The following is a 27806-nucleotide window of genomic DNA, read 5'->3' as shown; positions in this document are numbered from 1 at the left end:
TCAATAATCATATGACATGTTATCTTCATTTTACAGGTGAATAAACTGAAGCTCAGAGAGCTTATTGGTCTCAGCTCACACAAGGAATGGGACTCAAACCTAGCCCTGTCTGATACCGGAGTCTACAGTCAAGATTACTGGTACTGTGACCCTTTCTCTTTTTGTGAAATGCTTGAACAAGTCTCCTGAACAATTTTCTGCTGAGTTGTCTCTTTTTTAGCTAATACTTGTAAGAGTTCTTTATATGTTCTGGTATATATCCTTTCTTGATTATATATACTTAAAATGCCATCTAAAATTCAGTGGATTTTCAATATTCGCTTTCTATTTTTAGAGGTTCTGTTTGGCATTAAGGAGGGTACATGATGTGATGAGCACTGGGTATTATATGCAACTGATGAATTACTGAACTCTATATCCGAAACGAATGATGTACTATATATTGGCTAATTAAATTTAAATTAAAGAAGAAATAGTAAGTAATTTTAAATAGTAAGTAACCTCTTTTAAATAGTAAGTAATTAAGTTTTGGCTTCTTAAAATCTAGTCTGAAATCTTTGTCACTTATTACACATAATATATTTACCTGTATATTTGGAATTAAATCTACCATCTTAAGATTGGCTTTCCTGGAAGAAATTGAAGTTCTAATTCTCATTAGAGTTTGATAAATCAGTTATACATGCTGTGATTTTTAGAGTTATAAGTAAACACATAGGAAAACACTATATAATTAGACTAATTGAAGGGAGAAATATTATAATAAAAAGTACTCATTGAAAAAGTACTCATATTGAAAATGAAGCAATAAAGGGGGAGACAAGAGAATATAGAGCAGTTGCCAAAAAATAGAAAACATTTTTCGTTTGTTCATTTGTGTAATCTGGTTACTCTATTTTATGGTATTGGTTTCCTTAAGTGCTCTGTTTCCATTCACAGTTTTACTTGGTAATAGCTTTCTTCATGTCAGTGAATATACATTCTGCTCACCACAGCCTACATCTGATGATCGTGAGGGAGAAGCAGGCACGAAGCCAGGTCATATGCGCAGGTAGATCATGACTTAGGTGGGAGAGAGCACCCTGCTTCTCTAGACCAAGGTGCCCTCTGAGTCTCCATCATCAGAAACCTAGCTCTCGAGGGTACATTCAGGACTTTCATTTGAGTACCAATTCCATAGTACCCTTCTTCCTACTTTTTCTTCTTCTCCTGTTATTTTGAATGTTTGAAATTATTCCTGCCTCTGTTCTGCTTCTTACTGAGATCTGGTACTCACATCCTGTGTATTTACCTAAAGCAGAACTGTAATTTTGCTCAGAAAACAGTTCCCAAACCTTGGCTTGGGGCTACACCACATTGGTGTGTGGTGCCTGGGTGAGGGAGAAAAGGACGACTGACCCAGCTGTTCCCAAAGTAATTTTAAAAATGAATTAGCTAAATAACTGCCCCAGGCTCTGCCCCACTCATCTGTTATTTACAGTTTCTGACACTGGACCTGAACTCTCTGTGTTTGCTCTTATCCCTATGGTGGTTTTATTTGCTTACTTTGGGGGTAGAGAGGTTCTATTCATGCTTCTCTGTCAAGTCTTATTTCTGCTCTTCACTGTGTTTCCATAATTTTTCAATATCACTTGCCAGCTACTGCTGTGTCTAACTTTTTTGTCATTCCATACAATCTGGAGTGGGAGAGGAGATTGACATTTGTTCTTAGTCCAGCTTCTTAGCCCCTCCTGTGAAGTTGTGAAACTCTCTGTAGTCTTTGGCATCTGTGATGGCACATTTTCCTAATACCTTCCATAGCTCTCTTTTTATATCCTTCTGGGAACTCCTTCTCCAGCTAATACTGGTTTTATCTTCTCTCAAAGGGTTTGGTCTTCTCTGCCTTCACCCCCAACCCTGGGTGATCTCATCCTTCTGCTTGCAACAGCTGCCTGCTCTCACTCCATGGCTCCTGACAGGTATTCAATTACTAACTGCCAATCCTATTTGAAGGTCTTGACACAATCCAAACTAAACATGCTCAAAATTTTACTATTTGTACCTGTAATTCTGTCCCTGGCCATGTCTGTTGCCTTGGAGAATGGTCCTATCACTCATTCAGCTCCCTAAAACAGAATCTGAGTGTCCTCCTTTTGTGTTCTTGCTCTTTACCGCACACATCCATTCTACCACCAAGTATGACTATTTCTACGTCCTAAGCATCTTTCAAATGCATTCACTTCTTTCCGCCTTCATTAGCTCCAGTGGCGGGTCAAGTAACCCTCATCTGTTCCATGTATAACCGTAGCTTCCATGAGCCTAACTTCGTGACTTTTCTTCTTCCTGTTGTTTCTTTACATGGTGCCCAGGACAATATTTCTGAAAAACTTTTCTTTTTAATTTTGAGAATGATTCTCAGAGGATTCCAAACAGCACAATCTTTTGAATTAGGCAAAAGTGGATTTCAGTCTTACCTACATCAACTCTGTGCACGTGTCTGAACTTCAATTTCAGCTTCTGTGAAAACCAAAGTAGACATACATCTGAAGTATATGGCCTGACACATAGGAAACAGCTAATCAGTTTTAAATATAGATACAATTACATTCATTAACATGAAGACTTTATAAATTCTCATTACTAAAGTAAATTCCAAAGTGCTGAAGCTGATTGATGCAAAGCCCTGAATTGTCTGGCTATTCTTATGGTCTGCTCTGGTTCCCTTCTTCAGTGATTATGAAGCACTCGCAGTTTCTTGAATGCACCCTGATATCTCTTGCCCTTTGTTTCTTCTTCATTTTGTTGATTCTGTGGGAACACCCTCCATCCCCCAACTCTCCTTTCATTGTCCTGACCAGTCATTAGGTCCCCAGTTAGATGCAGCTTCGAGAAGTCTCCTCTGCATATCCAGAGTTGGATTAACTAATCCTTCTGTTAGCCCTCTTAGACTACTCTACTTGGCAGGGAACTGATTATCCCAGATTATGGTGGTACTTGTTTGTATGCCTGGTAGTCTGTAAGCTCCTCAGGGACAGGACCCTGTATCATTTTCCACCATTTTATCTGCAGCACATAGCACACTGATGGCTCAAAGTAATTTTTCTTTAAGAAAATGTTTACTGAATGAGAACTGAACACTACTTGCTTTATCCTCCATATAAAGCATTGATTTCATATTACAAATGAGGAATCTTATGTTCAGAGAAATAATAAGGCTATGAATAAATGGTTGGAATTGGTTTTGTCTTGGTCAAATGACAAGCTGTTTCTATGATACCAGATGCTTCTTTGATTTAGAAACTTGTCTTATTAATTATTGCCATGTAATTGACTTGTTGCCACTTTACAGGCATTCATCCCTAATGTTGGATTTTCATGTAAATGATGTATTTAAAATTTTATATAGAATGGTAACATGCAGTTCTCTAGGGAGATGAGGAGAGCAGGTGAAAATGTGTGAAGTTGTGAAGAGGAGCTTTTCAATTGAGTTTTAAATTCCATTAAATTAGTTTGTGTATACAAAGACCTTAGAACAGAGTGTGACCCACAGTAAATCCTCAACCACTGATTTCCACTGATAAACACAGTAATATACATGCTATTATTTTCCTATAAAAGACTGTATGAGGCAGTCAGTGCTTGTTCAGCAAATTTCAAAACAGACACCCACATCCATATTAGGGACACTAAATCAGTTAGCGCTTCCGACATAAAAAAGGAACCAGCTGTGCATCTCAGAAATACTCAGCACTGCCTTTGGGGTTCAGAAAAACTGCAGGAGAGAAATGCAGATTTGACCTGAGTGAGGTGTGGAGTGGGGGCGAGTGTTGTTATCTGGACTGAAGGCACTTGTCCAGAGTCTCCGGCACTCATAAGTCACACTGCAGACATTGCAGGCCTGAAGAAAGGTAGGGACATGCCTTCCTAGGCTCTGGGGCTGATGGTTTTCTCATCCACTGGTTCTAGGATCCCTGGGAGTGGAATGAGACAGGATCAGGTCACTTCTCACAGCACGAACTGGTATTCTGGGTTGGGGTGGGTCTAGTGCACCTTTAAGTGTATGTTTGAGGGGTGGGTTGGAGAACATTCTTTGCTGCAGAGGATGGGGGTAAGGACAGGCTCCTAGAGGCTGATGCTGGATGAGGCGGCTTCAGGTACGTTTGATCCCTAATCCCTAGGCCCTTAGGAAACCGAAAGCAATATTTTATGCTTTTCACTAGGTATTTCATGTACTATTGAGGCTCCTTCTTCCGTGGTCTTTATTCTCTGTGTCTGACATCAGTTTTGTAATTCAGCAGTCAGAAAAGGCCTGTGATGTGCAGAATTTGGTGGAGATGCTGTCAGATGAAGATGGGGTCCCCAGTCTTACCCAGGCCCTGGGGTACACTGTGGTCTGACCTAGTTCTCCAACCGTTTTGGGGCAGCATTTGTGAGACACAAGCCCTGGACTGAAGATACCAGTGAGGAAGTCCACTGAAGAAAGAGATTTTGTAGATTCTTGGCATCTTTAAGATCAGAAAGCTTGAGGCAACTGTGCCTGATGCCCTTTTTCCTCAGATGAGGTCAGTGAAACCAAGAGAAGGGGAAATAACTTACCCAGAGTTAGACTTGTTAGTAAGAGAACCAGGACTAGAAACCAGATGTCTCAATTCCTAGTCCAGACCTTTTCCCTGCCCGAGTCCCAGTTTCTACTTTCCCATCATCATCCCCAACCAACCATCTAAGTTCAGGCCTCCTTTTGGGCCTCTAGTCTATTGCCTCCTTTCGGGCCTCTATTCTATTTTATAAGATTGACAAAGAAGGAGATGCGGCCACTCAGACCACCATTGCCATGCTCCCTCGTTGGCAGTTGGGACCCAGGAGGGAACTGGTGATAAAACATTAGGAAACAAGAGATGGGTGGCGGTGCTCACCCACAAGGAGATTTGGCATCAGTAGAAGAAAAATGGGGTGTTTTCTAGGTTTCTCCACATCTGTAGCAGGAGCAACAATGATAGAAAGACACTGTAGTTGTCAACAGCCCAACACATGTCACAAATAATATGGTAAGACTACAGTTCAGAGTCTTCCCCAATCTGGAGGAAATATTCCTCATACCTATCCAAACTTCTTTGTTGTTTTGGCTTCCTTTGTATTTGAAAATAGAAAAGTCGAGGCCTGGAGGGTAAACACATATTTATCCTTGTGGAATTTATCTTCCCTAGGCAATTAGCACATGGATTTCTGTGGTAGGAAGGTAGAAGGCAGTTAGGTAAATTTATAGTTAGAGTTCTTTAGAAGGACCAGAGCATCAGCCCCAAGTTACCAGGACCAGATGTATGTTGCCACAGAATTATGGAAAGACTGTTAGAGTTATTTGAAAGTGTTATTTTAATATAGTGTCTGCTTGGGGGAAGCTCACAGTCTTATTAAATATAGAAGGAGAACCACCAGGGATGTTTGACAAGATAAGGCCTACATCTCCTAACTCCTTAGTCTGAAGATAAGTCTGAGAGGTGAATGCAGAAATTTATTTGCATTAAAAAAGAAGTACGCTAAAGTACACCTTTAGTTGGACTAAGAATTACCAGTAGTTACTTTTACAATACTTTTGGCCTCTATGATGTAAGAAGGAAATAACAAATTTTTTTCTTTCTTTTCTAGTTTTATTTAAAAAATTGGCATACATCATCATATAAGTTTAAGGAATACATCATGATGATTTGATTGATATATTGTGAAATGGTGACCACAGTCAGTTCATAATGTCCATCTTCTCTTATAGATACAACAAAAAGAAAAGAGGGAAAAAATTTCTCCTTGTGATGAGAATTCTTAGTATTTACTCTCTTAACAGCTTTCCTATACCTTATATAGCCGTGCTCACTGTAGTCATCGCGTTGTGCACTGCGTCCCAAGTACTTATTGGTCTTATACTGGAAGTTCGCATCTTTTTACCACCTTCCTCCATTTCTCCCCACCCTGATCCTTCACCTCTGGTAACCACAATTCTGATCTCTTTCTATGAGTTTGGGCTTTTTTTTTTTTTTTTTAAATAGGATTCCACATGTAAGTGAGATTATATATTTGCCTTGTCTCACATATTTCACTTAGCATAATGTCTCCAAGGTCCATCTATATTGTTGCATATTGTAGGATTTCCTTGGGTTTTTTTATGGCTGAGGAATAATATAGTGTGTGTGTGTGTGTGTGTGTGTGTGTGTGTGTGTAATGCTGCCATGAACATGGGGGTACAGATATCTTTTCGAATTAGTGTTTTCATTTCCTTTGGACATACTCTCAAAAGTGAAATTGCTGGATCATATGGTCATTCTATTTTTTATTTTTGGGGATCCTCGACACTTTTCCACAGTGATTGATTTGCATATGTTGAACAATTCTTGGTCTCAGGAATAAATGATCCACTTGATCACAGTGAACAATCCATTCAATGTGCTACTGAATTCAGTTTCCTAGTATTTTACTGAGAATTTTTGCATGCATCAGGGATATTGGCCTCTAGTATCTTTATTAGTAGTGTTCTTCTCTGGGTTTGGTATCAGACTAATGCTGGCCTCATAAAATGAGGTTTGAAGTTTCCCCCTTTTTAATTCTTTGAAAGAGTTTGAAAAAGATTGGTGTTCTTTAAGTGTTTGGTAAAATTTACCAATGAATCCATTTGGTGCTGGGCTTTTCTTTGTTGGGAGATATTTTTTATTACTGATCTTATCTCCTTACTAGTGATTGGTCTATTCAGATTTTCTATTTCTTCCTGATTCAATCTTGGTAAATTGTAGGTTTCTAAGAATTTTTTCTTCTAGGTTGTCCAGTTTGTTGGTGTATAGTTGTTCATAGTAGCCTCTTATGATCCTTTGAATCAGTGGTATCAGTTGTAATGTCGCCTTTTTAATTCATAATTTTATTGATTTGGGTTCTTTCCCTTTTTTCCTTGGTTAGCCTAATTAAGGGTTTGTCAGTTTTGTTAGTGTTTTCAAAAAACCTACTCTTAGTTTGGTTAATCTCTTCTATTGTTTTTTAGTTCTCTATGTCATTTATTTCTGCTCTAATCTTTATTATTTCCTTTCTTCTGATAATTGGGACTCAGTTTATTCTTCCTTTTCTAGTCCTTAAGGTATAGAGTTAGCTTTTTTATTTGGGATCTTTCTTGCTTCTTAATGTAAGCATTTATTGCTATGAACTTCCCTCAGAATTGCTTTTGCTGCATCTCACAAATTTGGTATGCTGTGTTCCCATTTTTGTTTGTCTCAAGAAATTTTTAATTTCCCCTTTAATTTTTTTGATCCTTTGGTTGTTCAGGAGTGTTGTTTAATTTCTACATGTTCATAAATTTTCCTATTTTCCTCTTGTTATTGATTTCTACCTTCATGCCACTGATGTCAGAGAAGATACATGGTATGATTTTAATTTTCTTGAATTTTCTAAGACTTGTTTGTAGCCAAACCTATGGTATATCCTAGAATGTGCCCTTGAGAAGAATGTGTGTTTTGCTGTTGCTCTAGTGTCTTTTCTCATCTACAGAACAGGTCTGGGGAACACTCTGACCAGGGCACTCGGTGAGATGCACATCTACCTGAATTGGATCCTTAAACAAGTTTTGAGTCTTTGTTCATAAAGGATATTCATCTATAGTTTTCTTTTTTGTGATGTCTTTTCTTGATTTGGATATCAAGGTAATACTGGCCTTGAACAATGAATTGGGAAGTGTCCTTCCTCTAGCAGTTTTTCCTGAGAGTTTTTGAAGAGGGGTTATTGAATCTTTTTAAAATGCTTAATAGAATTCACCAATGAAACCATATGGGCATGGGCTTTTCTTTGTTGGAAATTTTTAATTTCCTAATTTAAATTCTTGTTATAGATCTATACAGCTTTTGTGTTTCTTCTTCCATCAGTTTCATTAGTGTCTCCACAAGAATTTAACTGTCTCATCTAAGTTATCTCATTTATTGGCATATATTCACAGTAGTCTCATAATTTTTTTTTCTGTAAGGTTAGTAATCATGTTGCCTTTTTCATTTCTGATTTTAGTAATTTCTTCTTACAATTCTTCTTGTTCAATCTAGCTAGTGGTTTTCCAGTTTTGTTGATCTTTTCAAAGAATACCCCATTCCAAGTATTCATTGTTGTTTGGCTGTTTGTCATTGCTGTTTTGTTGTTGTTGTTGTTGTGTAGTGACTGCCAGATCTTTTCTGTGAAGTCTATATTCTTTGTAATCTGTGCACATTAGAATTTCTGTTTGATTAGTTTAATGGTCGGCTAATGATTTAACAGATCTCTTTAAGAGCCCCCTCCTCCCAATAAGTTTCCTACCCTTTTGTCTCAGGTCATGTATGTGTGCATGCATTGGGCAACTCTAATACTCCAATAGCTTCTAACTCTGTGTTTCTTTTCTCTTTAGCCTTTCCCTCTTGCTTGCACAGAGCCCCAAGGTAAGCCATAGTTAAGGAATTAGGGACCCCTCAGGTCTTTCCTGGGCACACATACAATGTATGGCCTTCTAGATTCCCAGGGATATATTAAGAATTTTTCAAGATCCTTGCAAAAATCTCATTCCTGTTTTTTTCTTCCAGCTTTTTCTTTACTCCAACTGTATCATCGCCTCAGGAAGCTGTGAATTAAACAATTTCTGATGATCACTTTTTTTTTTAAGATTTTATTTATTTATTTGACAGAGATAGAGACAGCCAGCGAGAGAGGGAACACAAGCAGGGGGAGTGGGAGAGGAAGAAGCAGGCTCATAGCAGAGGAGCCTGATGTGGGGCTCAATCCCATAACGCCGGGATCACGCCCTGAGCCGAAGGCAGACGCTTAACCGCTGTGCCACCCAGGCGCCCCCCTCTGATGATCACTTTTGACAAACACCTTGGGGTTTGGGCTTCCATCACTGAATGAGCCTTGAGTCATATCAAGTAAAGACAAGATCTATGAGTAGAGCTTTTCCAGATGTTTTCCAAACAGGTCAAACAGTGACAATTCTCTGGGGATGGAGCTTTTTAAGGATTTCCAATTTTATTCTCACCCCTTCACAGGGTGTTATGTGGCTGGTTTCTGTAGCTTCGATGGTTCTAAGGCTTCTAGTTTTCAAGGCTACCACAGAGTTGGGAGAGGGTAATAGGAACACGACAAGTTAAAACATGACAAAGCTCAAAAAAAAAAAAAAAACAAACAATAGAGAGAATTGATGAAACCAAGAGTTCATTCTTTGAAAAGAGCAACAAAATTGACAAACTTTTAGCTAGATTATCTAAGACAAAAAGATGACTCAAATAACTAAATTATAAGTGAAAAGGAGCACAACTACTGATTTTATAGAAATAATAAAAGGATTATAAAAGAGTACTATGAACAATTGGTTCCCCAAAACTTGGATAACCTAAATTAAAAGGACAAATTCCTAGAAGTACACAGCCTACCTAGACTTACTCATGAAGAAATAGAAAATCTGAAGAAGCCTATAACTAGAAAAGAGATTGAATGAATAATTGAAAACCTCCCAACAAAGAAAAACCAAGGACCAGATAGCTTCACTGGTGAAATCCACTAAACATTTAAAGAACAGTTAACACCCATCTTTATCAACTTTTCCAAAACATTCAAGAGGAGGGAACATGCCTTAAGTCATTCCATGAGGTCAGCATTACCTCGATACCAAAGGCAGATAAAGACATGACAAGAAAACTACAGAACACTATCCCTTATAATTATCAATACCAATATCCTCAACAAAGAACTAAAAACCAAATTCGACAGCATATTAAAAGGATTATATACCATGACCAGGTGGGACTTATACCTAGAATGCAAGGATAGTCCAACATATAAAAATGGATTAGTCAATATGCCACATTAACAGAATGACATAGTCACACACGATCATCTCAATTGATGCAGAAAAAGCATCTGACAAAATACAAATCCTTTCCTGATAAAAGCATTCAGAAAACTAGAAATAAAAGGAAGTTTCCTTAACATAATAAAGGCCATATGTAAAAAAATTTATGGTCAACATTGTACTCAATGGTAAAAGAATGAAACCTTTTCCTCTAAGATCAGGAATAAGCAAGGATGCCTGCTTTTGCCAGTTTTATTCAGCATAGAAACGCAAGTCCCTGTCAGAGCAATTAGGCAAGATAAAGAAATAAAAGGCATCATCAGCATTGTAAAGGATGAAGTAAAATCATCTCTGTTCACAGATGACATGCTTTTATATATAGAAAACCCTAAAGATTACACACACACACACACACACGTTATAACTAATAAATGAATTCAGGAAAAGTTGCAGGACACAGAATCAGCACACAAAAATAACCTGCATTTCTCTACACTAACAATGAACATTCTGAGAAGGAAATTAAGAAAATAATTCAATTTATAATAGCACTGAAATAAGAAAAGATTTAAGCTTAAACTTAACCAAGGAGATGAGACTTTCAACACTGAAGATGGGTATTAAGGAGGGCACGTATTGCATGGTGCACTGGGTGTTATACGCAAGTAATGAATCATGGAACTTTACATCAAAAACTAGGGATGTACTGTATGGTGACTAACATAATATAATAAAAATTATTATTAAAAAAAAGAAAGCTGCAAAATATTCCTGAAGGAAATTGAAGATAACACAAATAAATGGAAAGACACTCCATGTTCATGGACTGGAAGACACTATTGCTAAGATGTAAGTATTGAAAAGAATCGATGAAATACTCAAAGAAAATGTGGTTTATACATATATTGGAATACTATTCGGCCTTAAAAAGAAAAGAAGTTTTAGCACTTGGATACACATGAGTGAAATCAAGATATTTTGTCAAGTGAAATAAACAAGTCACCGAAGAACAGTATTGCATGATTCCATTTATATGAGTTTCCTACAGTAATTCAGTTCATGAGGACAGAAAGTAGAATAATGTTTGCCAGGGGAGGTGGAATTGGGGAGTTTCGATAGAGTTTCAGCTGAGAAAGTAGGAAAAGTTTTGGCGATGGAGAGTGGTAATGCTTGCACAACAATGTGATTGGACTTAAAGCTACTATTACACTTAAAACTAGTTTAAATGGTAAATTATATCTTGTGAATATTTTACCACAAAGAAAAAAATGACAAAGTTCAATATGCTCACCAAAATTCAACAATTGTCATTGAATAAATACTTTTTAGATTGTTGCAAGATCTTGGTTAATGTCTAGAGTTCTGAGAAAGTTGATTTTCACCATTTTCCCAGTGTGATCTCAATGCTTTTAAAGAAGAGTGGATTTTCAGATGCCCTCAAATGGCAATTCTGGAGGTGATTACCCCTTTACCATATTTTTGTTTTCTGTTTGTTTTTCTTATTTTTCTGTTTATCTTATCTCCTTCCTTGCCTTTTTGGCTGATGGATTACATTTTTTTATCATTCATTTTCTCATAACATTTTTCCTCCTTTATTGAAAAAAGTTACACAACCCACTTCTTATCTTTATTTGTAGCTTTGATTTTTTCACTCTTACTTGAAATCTAAAGTTACTATCTTCACCCATCTCCCAAAGAGCACAAGGACATTAGAAGACCAGTTCTTATCATCCCAATCCCAAATTTTGCTTTTTGGGGAGTCCAGTGTTTTCTATTTTGTCCTTATGTTTCACCTAATGAATCAGGTATTGCTGATCTTATTTTGTACAAACAACATGTGTACGTGCATGTTTACCAGTTTCTTTGCTAACCACTGTTTCTCATTTTTGAAGCACATCATTCAGAAGTTCTACTTAGTGAATATTCTATTTAGTGGTGTTTACCAGTGCTGGTAAACTCTATCAAGTGTTTACTTATCTGAAAATGTCTTCATGTCACTCTTGATCTTGAAGCACAGTTTTGGTGCATATAACAAAATTCTAGTTCATCATTGTTTCCTCTCAGGGTTTTGAAAAATATTTTTCTGTGATTTCTGGCTTATATCATTATCAGTCTAATTGCTGTCTAATTGCTGTCACTTTGCATGGGATCTGACTTTTCGTTTTTACTACTCTTTTTTTTTTTTAAGATTTTATTTATTTATTTGACAGAGATAGAGACAGCCAGCGAGAGAGGGAACACAAGCAGGGGGAGTGGGAGAGGAAGAAGCAGGCTCATGGCGGAAGAGCCTGATGTGGGGCTCGATCCCAAAACGCCGGGATCACGCCCTGAGCCGAAGGCAGACACTTAACCGCTGTGCCACCCAGGCGCCCCTGTTTTTACTACTCTTAAGATCATATTTGGTCTTTGCTGTCTTGTAAATTCACCAAGATGTGTTTGAATATAAATTTTTGAAATAAAACTGCTTGGTGTATGTTATATGACCTGTGTCTGTGGGTTTATGTCTCATCAGTTAAGTATATATCCTTCCAAATATTTTCAATTTCGCCTATCCTCCATTTGTTGTCTTCTCTTTATAGTACTCTATACACATCTTGAACTTTTAATTCTGTGCTTATAATCTTTTCACATCCTCTCCATTTCCCTTTCTAGGTGACTTCTAGGTCATTTTTCCAGATTTATCTTCCAGTTCATGGATTCTCTTTTCAGTGTTCAGTGCAATCTAACACATTAACCAAGTATTTTTTTAATGTCGACGTTGTTTTCTTTACATTCGAAATTTGTCACATCACTTTGGCACTTTACCTGTGCTTTCTCATTTTTGTGATTCTGTTTTTATTTGAACAATTCATATTTATTACATATTCTGTATTTGATTATCATAATATCTGAAGCACTTTGTGTTTCTCATAACTGAATCTCTTGGTTTTTGTGCATTTGGTGATCTTTGATTATGATGATATACTCAGATGATTCTAATCTGTAGGATTTCTTGGAGATTTATGGCAAGAATTCTTGCTTCCTTCTTTGCAGACTCTAGTGTAAGAATTATTCAGAGATAGATGGCTTCCTACAAAAGTGGCTTTTTGATGTTTTTCTGTTATTCCCACCTTTTACGTCTCAGAACTATACTTGTCCAGGGAAGCTGCAGCTGTCAGGTGGTGTGTTTGTTCTCTGGATTATAAACAAGAGCATGTGTTTTATACCTCAGTGAGCCTCTTGCCTTTGGTAAGTGTACTCTGAAATCTGTGGCATAGTGTCTTGCTTCTTTGATACTCTTTCTGCATCTCCCCAAAATTCATCCTCAGTGCAGTCTTCATTGTTTTTGACAATTACTTCATCTGAATTATGGTAATTTTAGTTGTGTCCCAGTTTCAGAATGGAATTCTAATTTTCTTTTTCTGTATTGCTTTTGGAAGTATTCTAGAATAGAAGAAGAAACATTGACTTTTTGGTTATATCCTCTTATTCCTGATCCCGATCCTCTTATTCCTTATTCCTTATTCTCTTATTCCTTATTCCTTATTCTCCTTCATATTATGTATTCCTTATGAATTACTAATTATTTTTTTGTCATCTTATTTTTAAAGTTTTTGCTTTACTTATTATTTTATGATTTACTATTTTGTACTTTTCATTTTACTGCTTTCCAGAACTTTGAATATATGTGTTACTAAAATTAAATTAATGTTTTAAATGATTAATCTTTATTTTCATTTGGATTGTTTTCTCCTATCTATCTCTGAAATGGATTCATTTTTTTCTTATTTTGGCCAGTTTTTTGCTAGATAACTAATAATGTAGTTCCCTTTGCCTACCGAGTATAAATATACGTTAATAATCCTTTCCTGAGAAAATGAATTCTTTCCCACTACATAGAAAATGTGTGTTACTAGAACATTCTTTGATCTTGTGCTACCAATGAAAGAGCATGCATCTCCAAACTTGAGACTTTGATGGAGCCTCAGTGAAGTATGAATGGTATCAGAATTGATTGTGGCTTTACAAAGTCTTAAGTTTAACTTCCCTCAAAATTTATGGATGTGAGCCATGCAACATCTGAATATGGATTCAAATGAGTAGATACAGTGTTCCGGTGCTTTAAACTTACTTCCACATAACCTGACTGGGGTTACTATATTGACGAGAGAAAGTGGCATAAGAGTATTATGTTTGTGCTTTGAGTCTCAGAAAAATAATTTTATGTGTCCTTGCCATGCATTGGCAAGTCCGGATTTAAAACATTTAAATGGGGCAAGGGATTTAAATTCTCAGTGCCAGGGTTATGACTTGGGATCATAAATTCCATCCACGAAGTCTGGAATTTATAGGGTAAAAGCCAAGATTAAATAAATCGTACTTATTAAGATGAACCTGGAGGAGGTTTCCGGCTCTGAGAATATAACTGTGCTCCAACTAGAGAAGGGAGACCATAAAACACTTTACGATCAATGGGAACACAGATGATTCTGTGTAGTTTATTCCTATTATAAAAGTTATCTTTCAAAGGGGAAATGGTAGGACGCCTGGGTGGCTCAGTCGGTTAAGCGTAAGCTCAGGTCATGATCCCAGGGTCTTGGGATTGAATCCAGCATGGGGCTCCTTACTCAGCGGGGAACCTGCTTCTCCCTCTGCCTCTACCCCTGCTTGTGCTTGCTCTCTCTGACCAATAAATAAATAAAATCATTAAAAAAAACCCCACAGGGGAAATGGCTATAATCAGATAAAATGTGAATATAGACTTCATATATGTGAGGGGCCCAGCATATTCACCTCAATTCTATCTAGATTCCCTTCTCTTCAGTACTTTCTAGCATCTTAATGACACATGGCATTTCTCTCTCTGTTTCCTTCCTTAAGGTGCTTCTTGTTCCACTTTCCTGGCTGGCCTTTGCAATAACTACATTTTGCAAAGATGTTCTAATAGCTGCTATAATAAAGCAAGGGAATGTAGACCACAGTTCGTTCTGTCATTAACAGGACCTCATCCTAAGTTACATTTCTTATTGTAGCTCCTTTTCTGCTGCCATGGCAACCACTCAAGGACTAGAAGGGACCACAGGGGCTGGCCCTGGTGTGTCCCAGCCAGAGAAGTCTGCTGTTCTACACCCACATCTGTGGAAAGGGATGCCAGAGAAGTTCTTGAAGGGGGAACCTAAAGTGCTCGGGGTAAGTCTGTGGCAGATCTGGGAGTAACAGATCGTGTTGTAAACTCACAGCTGATCAGTTTTAATGACAAATACTCTGTCCCATTAACCTCATAATACATCAGCCAGCCCTAGAGATGTTGGCATTTGATGCTCAGGCCCTATCAGTCAAAAATGGTACAATATTCTATTACATCATGCTTCTAATCTCATTGTATTTAAAATATAATGACTTCAGATCTATTCTAGGTTTGTGGGTCATCCATGATAACTTTAACTTCAGCAGGGAAGAGCAACAAAAGAAAAGGCCACCACGTGTACACTAGCTGGTGTCCACTCAACAAATCTTTCTGGTAGCTGATTGCCCCACATTGTTACCGTGTCTGGGAAATTTTCTTAGCGAGCTCCTCAGAGGATGAAAATTCTTTCATTCTCTGTGCATTTCTGTCTGGAGTCTTAGGTGGGTGTGCCCAAAAGAAATGGACAGTTTAAAGAAAGATTAGTTCAGGTGGAAGGAGAGTGAACACAGAGGTTGATCTCTAGCCCAAGCTTTAAACCAATGGGACAAAATCATTATGACACTTTGTATCCTTTTTATGCCATGGGATGATTATACTCCAGTGCTTCTATTTTTAGACCCCTGTACTCCTGTCCTCAGGCCCTAGACACCAAGAAAAGATCATATTGCTCTTTTCTTTTTCTTCTCCTATACACATGCTCCTTCCTTCACATTATTTTTCCTTGCTTCCTAATTTCTGAGTCACTCCTATCTGAGTGTGCACAAAGGAGAGCAAGAGCTGCGGTAGGAGTAACGTCACAGGGGTCAGTAAAGCACCTCTGGGTAGGTCCTGGTACATTGTTTTTACCTTGAAAATGACTGGGACAATTGGGATAGATATCCCAAGAGACAATTTTAGTAAGTTAATATACCCATAGTTCTTTATATGAAAGAAAAATGACAGGAGAATATCAAGACCATCTGACTATTTCAAAAGATGGAGAAGAGGGTAACTTACTAGTTGGAAAGGAGGTGGTAGATAATCAGTTTTTACATTCTTCATCATTTCCAGGTTGTGCAGATCCTGATTGCCCTGATGATCTTCAGTCTGGGAATAATAAACATTAATGTCACATTTCCACTTAACGAACTTCATTATTTGTCAGAGTATGAGTTGTACAAAATTGCGGGATCACTGTTGGTGAGTAGCACACCTTCTGATCTAGTTGGAGACAACATATTTGCTAATATCCTGAGCTTAAGAATGATATCCTTACCCTATTTTGTAGTTCTATAACTTTGAGGAAAACACCTAATCTCCTTTTGACTCCCATTTTCTCACATTTAAAGTAGGAGTAATAGTATAAGACTCACAGAAACCTGGGGAGATTAAATATTTAGTATGTATCACAATATATTACAGCAGCATGTAGTAAAAGACCCAAACCGTAATGGATTAAACACTGAAAGCATTTTGTTTCATAACAAGAAACCCAGTGGCTAGTCATTTCCAGTGTTGGTTAGTTCAGGAGTGCAAGGACCTCACTGAGGGATGACTGGCATATCATGTCAGACTTGATACATCTCATTGTTTATAAATGCTTTGTGTGCATAAATCTTTTATATTCCCAAACCAACTCTGGGCAAAGGTAATGGATTTGCCATTCTTGGCTTGGACTAATTGAGATTCACTTCTCAATCAGGCTGGAAAGTGTTCACTGAAGCTCATGAACAGAATGGAAGAGGAGACATGACTGGTATGCAGGCAATTTATAATCAGCTATCAAATCTTAGCAAATGGAGCTGCTATTAGATAAATTTTGTTTCATAAATTTAACAACAATAACTATGAAAATTAAAAAGTTAAAGAATTTTCCCTTAACATAAAATGTAAGAGAGTTTCTCTGCAAATTAAAAGTGTAAAAAGAACATTAAGTATCAAGTGACAAGAGGAAAATAAGTTTATAAACTGGTTTTATGTTAGAACCAGAAAACACTCTTCAAGTATTGTAGGGCTCCCATTCATCTACAAATTTGAGAATGAGAGAGTTGAGAGTTTTATCATAGAGTTGGCTTTTTGTTCCCCCTTGCCTGTTTACAGAAGTCGTCCAAGATTTGAAGAGCAGCATATGCTGTGTTACTCCTGGGCATTTGTACCATGCTTTACACGTCTGATGATACTAATGTCAATAATGGCTTTTATTCAATACTTACCATAATCTGGGTACTCTTCTAAGTGCTTTGTATATTCAATTCCATTTGTGCAACCATCACAGACTTATGAGGAAGGATTTACCATTGCCCTCATTTTGTGGATGAAGAAACTGGGACTTGGAGAAATTAAGTGATTTGCCCAAAATCATGCTATTATTTGATACAGGAATCAGGGCTCAAACAGGGTTTTCTGATTTCAGTCTTGCAGACATCAGCCACTGGCATTTTCTGCTTCCCCTTTAATTTCCTTTTCAGGACCACTTTGGAAACCAGTTCTTATAATTTATGTCCTCTACACATGTTCTATAGATTTCCAGGAACTGTGTGAGCTGTGTTTGTCAATTGAGCTGTCACTCAGACCATCGTAGGAATCCCACTAGATGAGTCTTTGCTTCACTGGTGGAACATTTTTGCTGCTACCTTCCATTATTCTTTCAGCCTTATTTCCAAACCTGTGAAGTGCTTTCCTTTACTCTGTTATACAGTACAACAACCAATACCAAGAGCCAATCACAAGCTTCTCTTATTTTTGACAATTTAGTCTCCAGTACAGCTATAAATCTTTTTCCAGAATGCTATAAAATTATTCCTTCATGAGTCTATCTGTTCAAGTTTTCTTTTGTGGACTTTTGGAACATTGTAAAGTTTTACTCAGACACATTATTCCTAGTTCTTGGTAAGATTTTTCCTCTCAGAAACTTAATATGTTTTTTGCTATGATAAATGAAGTTCTCTCATTAAATCCTGTCTTTAAACACACAAATACAGGGACACCTGGGTGGCTTAATTAGTTAGGCGTCTGACTCTTGATTTCAGCTCAGGTCATGATCTCATAGTCGTGACACTGAGCCCTGCATCAGGCTCTGCATTCAGTGCGGAGTCTGCTAGAGATTCTCTCTTTCCCTCTCCTTCTGCCCCTCCCCCCACTCATACACACTCTCTCTCTTTCTCTCTCAAATAATTAAACAAATATTCACAAAGACACACAAATACATATGTATTTGTATGTAATTGCTGTATATAATGTTCTTCCCGTGTGCCTTACCTAATTTTCTTAGAGTTTATAGTAGCCTTTAGTTGATATTCTTAGAGATCTGCAGCATAACACATTCATATTTAAATAGCAGTAAATGCAACCATTTTCCTCAAATATTTTCTTACATAGTTATTTTGGTTAATATACTAAGAAAAGTAATATGTGCTCATCTACATTTTTATCTTGATTTTGACTTTAATAGAGATGGCCCTAGTGTTTCCTCAATAAATATGGTAAAGACTTTCAGACCAAGACAAATGTTCCATCATGTATGGAAAATGGAAATCTTCATATTTTATTAATAATGTTTAAGTCATAATGTTGAATTCTGTTAAATGTCTTAACGTAAACATGAATAACAGTTAGATGTGAATTTTCTCCTTAAATCTATATTTATAAATTATAATAATATTCAATATTAAAGAACCTGGACATTTGAAAGAATATCCCACATAGTCATGATTCATTTCATATATTATGATGGATGATTCTCCCTGGTATTTTTTTCTAGAGATGACTTAATGTTTACCATCTCCATGTCTTGGTATTTATAAATGTTTTGAAGAAATTTACCAAGCTATTTCATTAGACCAGTCTTTGTTTGATATTAAGATACAATTTTTGAAACTCCTGAAATCAAATTGGAAAGCAAACCCAGAAATTCTAATAGTCAAATAGTTTAAGGCAGGAGGCATCCAATCAACTTGATTCCAGCTGTTTTAGCTAAATGGAAAATAATTACCCAACTGATGGAGGCAGATAGAATAGTATATTATTAAAATTTTTAAAAAATAATCAGCATCTAATATGGAATTTTAAAACTTTCTTTGCTACTATTTTGTTTATAACTTTTAATAGTCATTTTAAGTAAAAATGATATTTAGTTTCTTTTCTTTTCTAAAATCATATTAAATTTTGATATCATATTAGGGTTTCTTCATATCAGGAATTTAGAAGCTTTCTTTATATTTCAAGGCCCTCAAATGTCTAAATACCATTGCAGTTTGACTTTTTTTGAAAGGCTTGAAAAATTCTCCCGTGAATCCATCTGGTAGAATTTCTCTGTTGTTTCTGGAAAAAGAGGAGAGTTATTTATAATCTTTTGTGTTTCTCCCAATATAATTGGTCTGTTTAAAAAATTTATCACAGTCAGGGGTAAGTTTTAGTAAGTTTTGACTTCAAATATTTGTTTAAAGTTTTTTACCTGAATTTTTTTCCTCTTGTTACTAGTTTATTGTTTCAGGGTCCTTGTCAATTGCAGCAGGGGTTAAAACTACAAAAGGTCTGGTGAGTAATGTTTCCTTTTTTTTTTTTTATCTGTTTGCTTATTTTTGTCCCAAAAGAAGAAGAACTAACCAAGTATTTATTCTACAAGAGTACAAGATGGGTTTTGTTTGTTTTTTAAAAGTCAGGAGAGATGTTTTATATAGTTGCATTGGTCTTTCAGAAATTATAATAAAAAATTGGCTGATCATGAAATTACTGATATGACAAATGAATAGTTTGGAAAGGCAGTTGTTGAGAGAATCTTTATGAAAATACAGAGAATTCCTGAAAAGGAATGTCAAATGGGACTGGACAAACAGATCTTGCAACTTGAGATCCAGTCCACAGCAGTGACACCAAGTGTTGGTGTGGCATAGTTTTTGTTGACTTATTGGTTAAAGTGTATTCCAACTGTTTATGGAAAGGATTTTCATTTGGCTTGCAATGAAAGAAATTCACAATAAGGCTATTAAATAAGGAAAAGCAAATTTAACACACAACTCTCATGCCGATATGTCTTTCACAAAGCCAATAAAAGGCAAAAGCCCAGATCTCAACATATGTTTTTGCTGGCTAAAGACCATATATGAGTTTTCTTTGCTCAAAGGATAAAGATCAGACTACGGAGCGTGATCTCTATGGGTTTTCCAAATCTGACCTCAGTATGTCTCCCTAGCATCTGGTCCAGCCATCACCATTAAAATCCCCCTCATGCTACAGCCACACTAAACCTCTCATGCTTTCTTGGAGAATTTTAGTTCTTATAATTAGCCTCCAAGGGAAGAGAATGCAGGAAAAGGAATACAGAGCAGAGGTCATACACAAAAAACATGGGAGCCACATTTAGAAAATAATGTGCAGCCAGGCACCTGACACAGAGCACATCAGGAGATGGGCATGGACAGAACTGTCCAGCTAACATGGAAAAAAGAGTTTATCTCATGTGTGTGGGTCGTCTGAAGGATTCAAGCTTGGAAACAACAGGATCATGTTTGTGTTTGGGCAGGAGACAAGCTGGAAGTGCTGTGAGGGGAGAGACACGTGAGGAGACAGCACAGCAGTCAAGATAGGACTGGGCTGTGAGGACAAGAAGCGAGGGGTGTGGAGGGCTTGTTGGTGACACCCCTGAGGATACCACTGGATTGCTGAATTGATTTTCCTTCCTTCCTAGATCAGAAGTAGCCTAGGATTAAACATCTGCAGTTCTGTCTTAGCTGCATTTGGGATCTTGCTCGGTGCAAGCCACATGAATGGTTTTCGATTCAAACTCGCTCACTGCAGGGATTTTGGGAACTCAGAGAACTGCTTCATGTCCCTATCTATTTTAATGGTGAGTGCTTCCTCTTTTCTTGGGGTACTGTGATGGAAGCAAGTCACAGGAGCTCTGGATCTGGCAAAAGTAGCACTCCATAGTCCCTAACTGATGAATGAATCACTTTGGGAAATTGCAAATGACTGAAGAAAAGGGAAATCTTTCATTTAGGAGCCAGGCCCATGTCTCATCTTTCTCTTTGTTCCTCCATATGTGATGAGAGAAAGTGGGAAGGAAGCTCAGAGTTATAGAACACCTATTCTCACTAGTTAGTATGCTAAACATATTGCGTATTTTTTTTTCTGTTTAATTTCAAAACACCAATTCTGTTATCCACTCTAAAAAGGGAGCCCAGATGTCAATCCCTCTGTGTTCCCAGAGCTCTCTGATGGAGTTTTCTGGTTTTCTAATAATAAAATAAAATTATCTTGAACATTATCCAACAGGTGGCAAATCACCCATTACCCCTCCCCACACCTCTGGATGTTCTTGCAAGATTAAGCACTTTGGGCCTCAACATCCACCTCCTGGCAAATTCTCAGTTTCCATTCTGTATTTCTCTACTTCTCGGTACCACTTGCCCTCATTTAGATGTTATCCTAATGGCTTTAATTCTCCAAATTGCCACTTACACAAAATACTGTAGGTTGTGAAGCTGTGGGCCTCTGGGTAAGTGCAGGGAGGGAGCGTTCTTGAGGCACAGCCCTGGCTAAAATGCAACTGCATCTTTATACTAAAAAGTCTTTAAAAAAAAAAAAAAAAAAAGTCTGTTAGCCATTCTCGGCACTGCTGAGTTTCTTGTCGTCTCCCCTCCGTGCAAGCTTTCTTCCGACCTTTCTCCATGCTGCTTAGTTAGTTCTTTGTCTCACTGTCTCTTGTCTTCACCAAAACGTGGAAACTCAGCATTCTTCTGGACTCATTATGCCTCTTCTTCATTCCACGCTAATCCTTGGTAAGTCCTGAGTGTTGTATAGTCACACCAAAATAACCCCTTGACTGTCTCTGCTAAACTGATTCATACTCTCCTTGAGGTTTCTAACAGGGTTTATTGTAGGCAAGTTTATTTCTTGCCATTTACTCAAAATAAGAGAGTTTCTTCAGAGACCTTAGATTTTTCCCCCCCAAGATCATGCATTTAGGAACTGGCAGAAGCAAGATGAGACTCTGTGTTTTCCTGCTTCCAATGTCCTGTTCGTATTTATATTTAATATTGTTCTATGTTGTTATCCTGAAGAAGAAACCTACTTTCAGATTCTGCAGTTCTGTCCGTTTTCAGTCTGTCAGGATACAGTGCTAAGGACCAAACCTGGAGTGGACCGGCTTCATGGGGCTAGCTGCCTGGGCATAGGACCTGCTCAGGCACACAGGGCTTACCAGTTAGAAGAGCCCTACACCTGCTTTACTACTCTTCTGTTGCTGTCTTAAAGTTCTTGATGATTTTTTAACAAGAGGCCTTCTAAATAAGGTAGCTGGTTCCATCTTCATCTCAATCACCTTCTCCCAGAGCCCATCACAAATTCCTATTGTGTGAACACTTTTTTTTTGCCTTTCCTATAGCAGGACAAATCCATAAGGGCATCATGGGATCTGAAGTATCAGGTCTCCTCCTGCCTGTGCACCTGTATGGTCAGTCTGCAGGTCTGTGAACCCATACTTTACTCCTGGTCCTAGCATTGGTACTCTAGGAGACATAAGAAGGAGACCAGGGCCCTACCTTTAGGAGCTCCTTGGAGGAAAGTATAGAAATATTGGAAAGCAGCTACAGGTTGATGAAGGCCTAAGAGTTTACTTTCAAATATGATTATAAAAAGAGGTTAGAAAAGGAGAGCTCTTTGCAGGAAAGAGGACAGCACATACTACCTGGAATGATTAGGCAGAACAGTATGAAATTACCAATGATCAACTCTGCTTGATCTAGAAAGACAGTGGTTTTATATGGCTCAAATTCATATATTATATATATATATATTTGCTGTTTTCTGTTGGAAATCCATCCTGACCACTGTTTTTTGTAAATGGAGTTTTATTGGGACATAGCCATACCCATTTGGTTACATATTATCTATGGCTGTTTTGGTACCCTAATAGCAGAATTGAGTATTTGTGACAGAGACCTTACGGCCTGTAAAACTAAAATATGTGCTAGCTGGCCTCTTACAGAAAGTTTGTCAATTCCTGGTCTACCCCATTAGATCCTTGAGGTTAGGGAAATTGTCTGTTCTATTTACTGCTCCATCTTCTGTGCCTACAACTATCCTGAAACATAGAGGCTACAATATGTTGAAGAGAAGAGTAAATAGATTTTAAAAAAATGATGAATGCCAGTTATCTCAAGGCCCAGTTGAGTCTGTGTCACTTTGTGTCCTGGGCTCTTGATCAATTGGCACTTCCACAAGGATAGGGAGAGAAAAAGAGAGAATATTTAGACCATGGACCCCAGGCATCCAATTCCGATTTTTAAGAGTAAGAGTACTGCTCAGTGTTTCTCAAATCTGACCATATATTTTGGTTAAAGATTAAACCTAAACTCAGTTCTCTGGGGAGATGGATTAAAGACTGATTAACTTGATTTTTATTGTTATGTTAGTTTCTTATTGCTGCTGTAACAAAGTTATTGCCAACTTAGTGACTCTGGACAACATAAACGTATTATCTCACAATTCTGGAGGTCAGAAGTATGAAAATGGTTCTCATTGGGTTAAAATCAAAGTGTTGGCTGAGCTACATTCCTTTCTGGAGGCTGTGAGGGAGAGTCCGTTTCCTGGCCTTTGCTGGCTTTGAGAGGCTGCCCACAGTCCTTGGCTTGTGGTCCCATCCTCTGTGTTCAAAGCAAACAGTGCAACATCTTCAAATCTCTCTTGGACTTTGACTCTTCTGCCTCCCTCTTCTACTTAGAAGGCTTCTTTAATTATTTTGGGCCCACCCAGATAATCCAGAATAATCTTTCCATCTCAAGGTCATTTAATAAATGGCCTTAATTTAATATGCAAATTTAATTCTCCTTTGCTATGTAACTCGACATATCCCTGGGTTCCAGAGGGTAAGATGTGGGCCTCTTTGGTCTATTAATATTCTGCCCACGATTATTACTCTGCCTATAACTACCAAGATAAGAGATCATACTATCGTGTCAACTAGATGGAATTTCTGCAGTTTGAAAAACCTAAGTTAACTTTATGATCCCTTACCCCCTTTAAAGAGTTTTCACATTCTGTATCTACAATTGCACTGGAAGGTAGAGGGTGGGGAAAAGTGATTATTTTATTAATGAAAAAAATGAAAGGGTGTGCGACATTCAGCAGGCCAACACTGGCCAAGGGTGTATGGCTGCAGTGAGGAGCCGGTTCTTCTGACAGCAGGCCAGTCCTTGTAGCCTTGTAATCAGATGGTCAGTGTTTTCATCTTGCCATCTCTATTTCTCACGTTTCCTGGTTATACATTTGTTCCTAGGGTCTGGAAGCTATGGTGATTCTGCTAGGTGTGCTTGAGTTCTGCATTGCTGTGTCCCTCTCTGCCTTTGGATGCAAAGTAACCTGTTGCCATCCTGAGGGGGTGAGTACTGGGCTTGCCTAGACGACATCTGTATTAGTTCTCGGTGACCATGTAATATATTCCAGAAACTTAGAGGTTTAAACAACACACATTTATGACTTGTCAGTTTCCATGGGTGAAGAGTCTAGGCACAACTCAGCTAGTTCCTCTGCTCGGGATCTGACAAGGCTGTAATCAAGAAGCTGGCTGGGGCTGTGGTCTCAGCTGAGGCCTTGGATCTCTTCCAGCTCATGGAGCAGAATTGATTTCCTTTCAGCTGTGCAACTCACGACAACGGACTTCTGCTTTTGAGGCCAGCGAGAGAGTGGAAACCTCCCATGCTCTAGGTTTCTTTTAAACAGCTCCCATGTTTAGGCCAAGTCTACCCAGAATTATGTCCTTTTTTAGATGGAGGTATACAGCTTAGTGATTTGACAATTCTATCCAGTGCCCAGTGCTCACCGTGGTGTCACCTGTCACCATGCAAGGTTATTACAATATAATGACTATATTCCCCACGTTGTACTTTTCATCTTCATGACTGATTGATTTTATAACTGGAAGTTTGTACCTCTTAAGCCCCTTCATCTATTTTGCCCATCCCCCACCCACCTCCCCTCTGGCAACCACCATTTTGTTCTCTGTGTTTAAGAATCTGTTTTGTTTGTTTTATTTTTTAGATTCCACATGTGAGGGAAATCATATGGTATTTGTCCGTCTCTGCCTTACTTCCCTTAGCATAATTCCCTCTAAGCCCATCTATATTGTCATGGTTGACAGGATCTCATTCTTTTTTATGGCTGAGTAGTATATATCCATCTTGTTCATCCATTCATTTATCAACGGATCCTACATTACTTCCATATCTTGACTATTGTAAATAATGCTGCAGTAAACATAGGGGCACATATATCTTTTCAAATTAGTGTTTTCATTTTGTTTGGGTAAGTACTCAGTAGTGGAATTACTGGATCATTGGTATTTCTATTTTTCATTTGTTGAGGGACCACCATACTGTTTTCCACAGTGACTGCACCGATCTACATTCCCACCGACGGTGCAGGAGGCTCCACATCCCCACCAATGCTGGCCATTCTGACAGGTCTGTGAGGTGGCACCTCAGTGGTTTTGATTCGCATTTCCCTGATGACTAGTGATGTTAATAAGCACCTTTTCCTGTTGGCCATCTGTATGTCTTCCTTGGAAAACTATTTACAGAATACTGTTCTTTTTGATAAACTCAAAGTCAACTGCTCAGTAACCGACTCACAGGAGCGCTATCCCGTCATTTACACAGGCCCCACCCATACTCAAGCAGGGGGAGTCACGTAGCGGCAGAGTCTCTGGGTGTCATCTTAGCATCTTGCCTACCACAATGAATAAAGACAAACTAATTTTCTCCATCCTTACTCCCCCTAGTCCTCTCTTAGTCCAGATCAGAGACTACGTCACAATGGAGAGGTCCCCCGAGAGTGCCAGATTTTGCTCCATTATCCTATCATAGCAGCCTTCCCTGGGCTACTGAAGAAAGTCAGTGTTTCAAACTTCTTTACCAATGTGTGCCTACCTGCCCATCTCTTACCCTGAGACCTGCAGCAGAGCCTCCTGGCCACTGAAAGAACATCACATAGAGAGAGGGGATTGGCAAATGGGAAGAGAGAAGAGACCAAGAGGCACTGGGAAGAACAGGACAAGGATATCTTCCAAGAATTGAATTAAAATGCCAAGAGTCGCTCATAGTTTTATTATCCAAAGGCAAATCCTAAAATAGTAATAGTTCGATGAGATTATTTTTTCTCTTGCTCTTCTCCACCATTTTGTGTCTCTTTACTTTCTTTTGGGGCTTCTGTGCTACACCACATCTCCTGCCCCACAGAAGAGAGGTGGACTAACTCTGTCCATGGCCTTTGGCATTGTAAGACCCTAGAGGTTAGAGTCTTCAGCAATTCCTAATGACTTTGTAATTTCATTAAGTGAAGCTTTTTATTTTCATTGACCACAGCATTGGCACATGGGAGCAAATTCTGTAGTAACCTTCTTATCATAATGTCTAGGCCTGTGTTCCCTTCTGCTCCTGGAGTTACAGAGCTGGGAAAAGCTGCTCCCAGAAATCCCTTGGTGTAAATCCAGAAGAGCAATGTCTTTGAGGCATTAATGCTGAAGTTTCATGTCTTCCTGTTCCTATCCTCCCCCCACCCCCCACACACATACATACTCCATTTCACACTGAGTTTGTGGAAGAAAGACCAGCATTTTCATTAGTTTGCTGATGGTTCCTGCCTTTCTGGATCACTGTGGTTTTTTAAATGATTGAGTCATGGCCAGCAAATCATGATTTGGGTATGTTGTTGCCATCAGAATAAAGAACCGGATTTGAAAGAGGAGCTCTAAATTTTCTGTAACACCTTGGTTTCCAACGTGCTGTGCACCATCATCTATATGTAAGATCAGTCCACTTACAGGGTCACAGAAACAGCCAAAAGCTATCACTGCGTGTTTTTCCAAGGTCCAGTCTGATCTCCACAATGCCAGAGAAACCCCACCAAGTCAATCTGAAGACCAAATTCAGAGAAGAAAGAGTAGACTCTGATAGTGATGCCATTGTGTTGACAGGAAGGGGAAGCCCTGTGATTTTTCGGTTGAGTTACCTATGGCGTTCTGATTGACTTCGCAGGTTGTGTTGATTATGCCATCAAATCCTCACGGGGCAGAAACTGCATCTCCTGTGCCATTTTCAGAGGGTTTGATGCCACCAACAGACCAACAGCAAAATGTTCCAGAAAATCCATCCTGAAAGTTGTGCAAGAACCCCATTTGGGAAAGTACGAGGATCCAGCTGTGATATATATATCTATAATTCAAAATCGTGTCTTCATTTTACCCCCAGAACTCAACAGCTCATTTTACTGGCTCTTTATCAACAATAGCAGGAATTAAATAAATGAATCATGCACTGAATGAGTCAGTGGTGCTTGAAAGTGTTTATCCATTGGGGCGCCTATGTGGTTCAGTCGGTTAAGCATCTGACTCTTGATTTCAGCTCAAGTCATGATCTCAACATCACATGAGATCAAGTCCCATGTCAGGCTCCTTGCTGAACGCGGAGCCTACTCCAGAGTTACTCTTTCCTTCTCTCTCTGCCCCTCCCTGCTTGTGCTCTTTCTCTCTTTAAAAAACAAACAAACGAAAACCCAAAAAGTTTTTAACCATCTTCAGAACTTTATATAAGGACATTAAGTTGATAAATTAGATTCAGCAGAAGAAGGTCAAAAAGACATTGCTGAAATGAGGGCTCCTTAAGGACTATGTTTGTCTGCTTCCCTGGCCATTGCTCCTCCTACTTGTTTGATTTTCTTCTCCTGCCTTTGGGAATGCAAGGTGTTTTTACCTTCAGAACATTGATATGCATAGCTTTCCCCTCTCCTTCCTTTTCCTGTTTTTCTCCTACCATAGAAAATACCTTCTAATGCACAGTCAGTCCTTGTATGCACACA

General features: G+C 38.3%; 1 protein-coding gene across 1 annotated transcript; it reads left to right on the top strand.

Moving 5' to 3' along the window:
• Nucleotides 1-3685: 3685 nt before the first annotated feature.
• On the top strand, nucleotides 3686-27270 carry MS4A4A (membrane spanning 4-domains A4A). Its single transcript, XM_057317411.1, has 7 exons — nucleotides 3686-3887; nucleotides 14821-14977; nucleotides 16026-16154; nucleotides 19434-19490; nucleotides 20641-20799; nucleotides 24232-24333; nucleotides 26987-27270. Exons 2-7 carry the CDS (start codon nucleotides 14837-14839, stop codon nucleotides 27104-27106), a joined length of 708 nt encoding a protein of 235 aa, XP_057173394.1. The 5' UTR covers nucleotides 3686-3887; nucleotides 14821-14836; the 3' UTR covers nucleotides 27107-27270.
• The last annotated feature ends 536 nt before the right edge of the window (nucleotides 27271-27806 follow it).

This window comes from Ursus arctos, unplaced genomic scaffold, assembly GCF_023065955.2.
Source record: "Ursus arctos isolate Adak ecotype North America unplaced genomic scaffold, UrsArc2.0 scaffold_23, whole genome shotgun sequence".
NCBI classification, from domain to species: domain Eukaryota; kingdom Metazoa; phylum Chordata; class Mammalia; order Carnivora; family Ursidae; genus Ursus; species Ursus arctos.
This window is presented reverse-complemented; position numbering and strand designations above follow the sequence as displayed.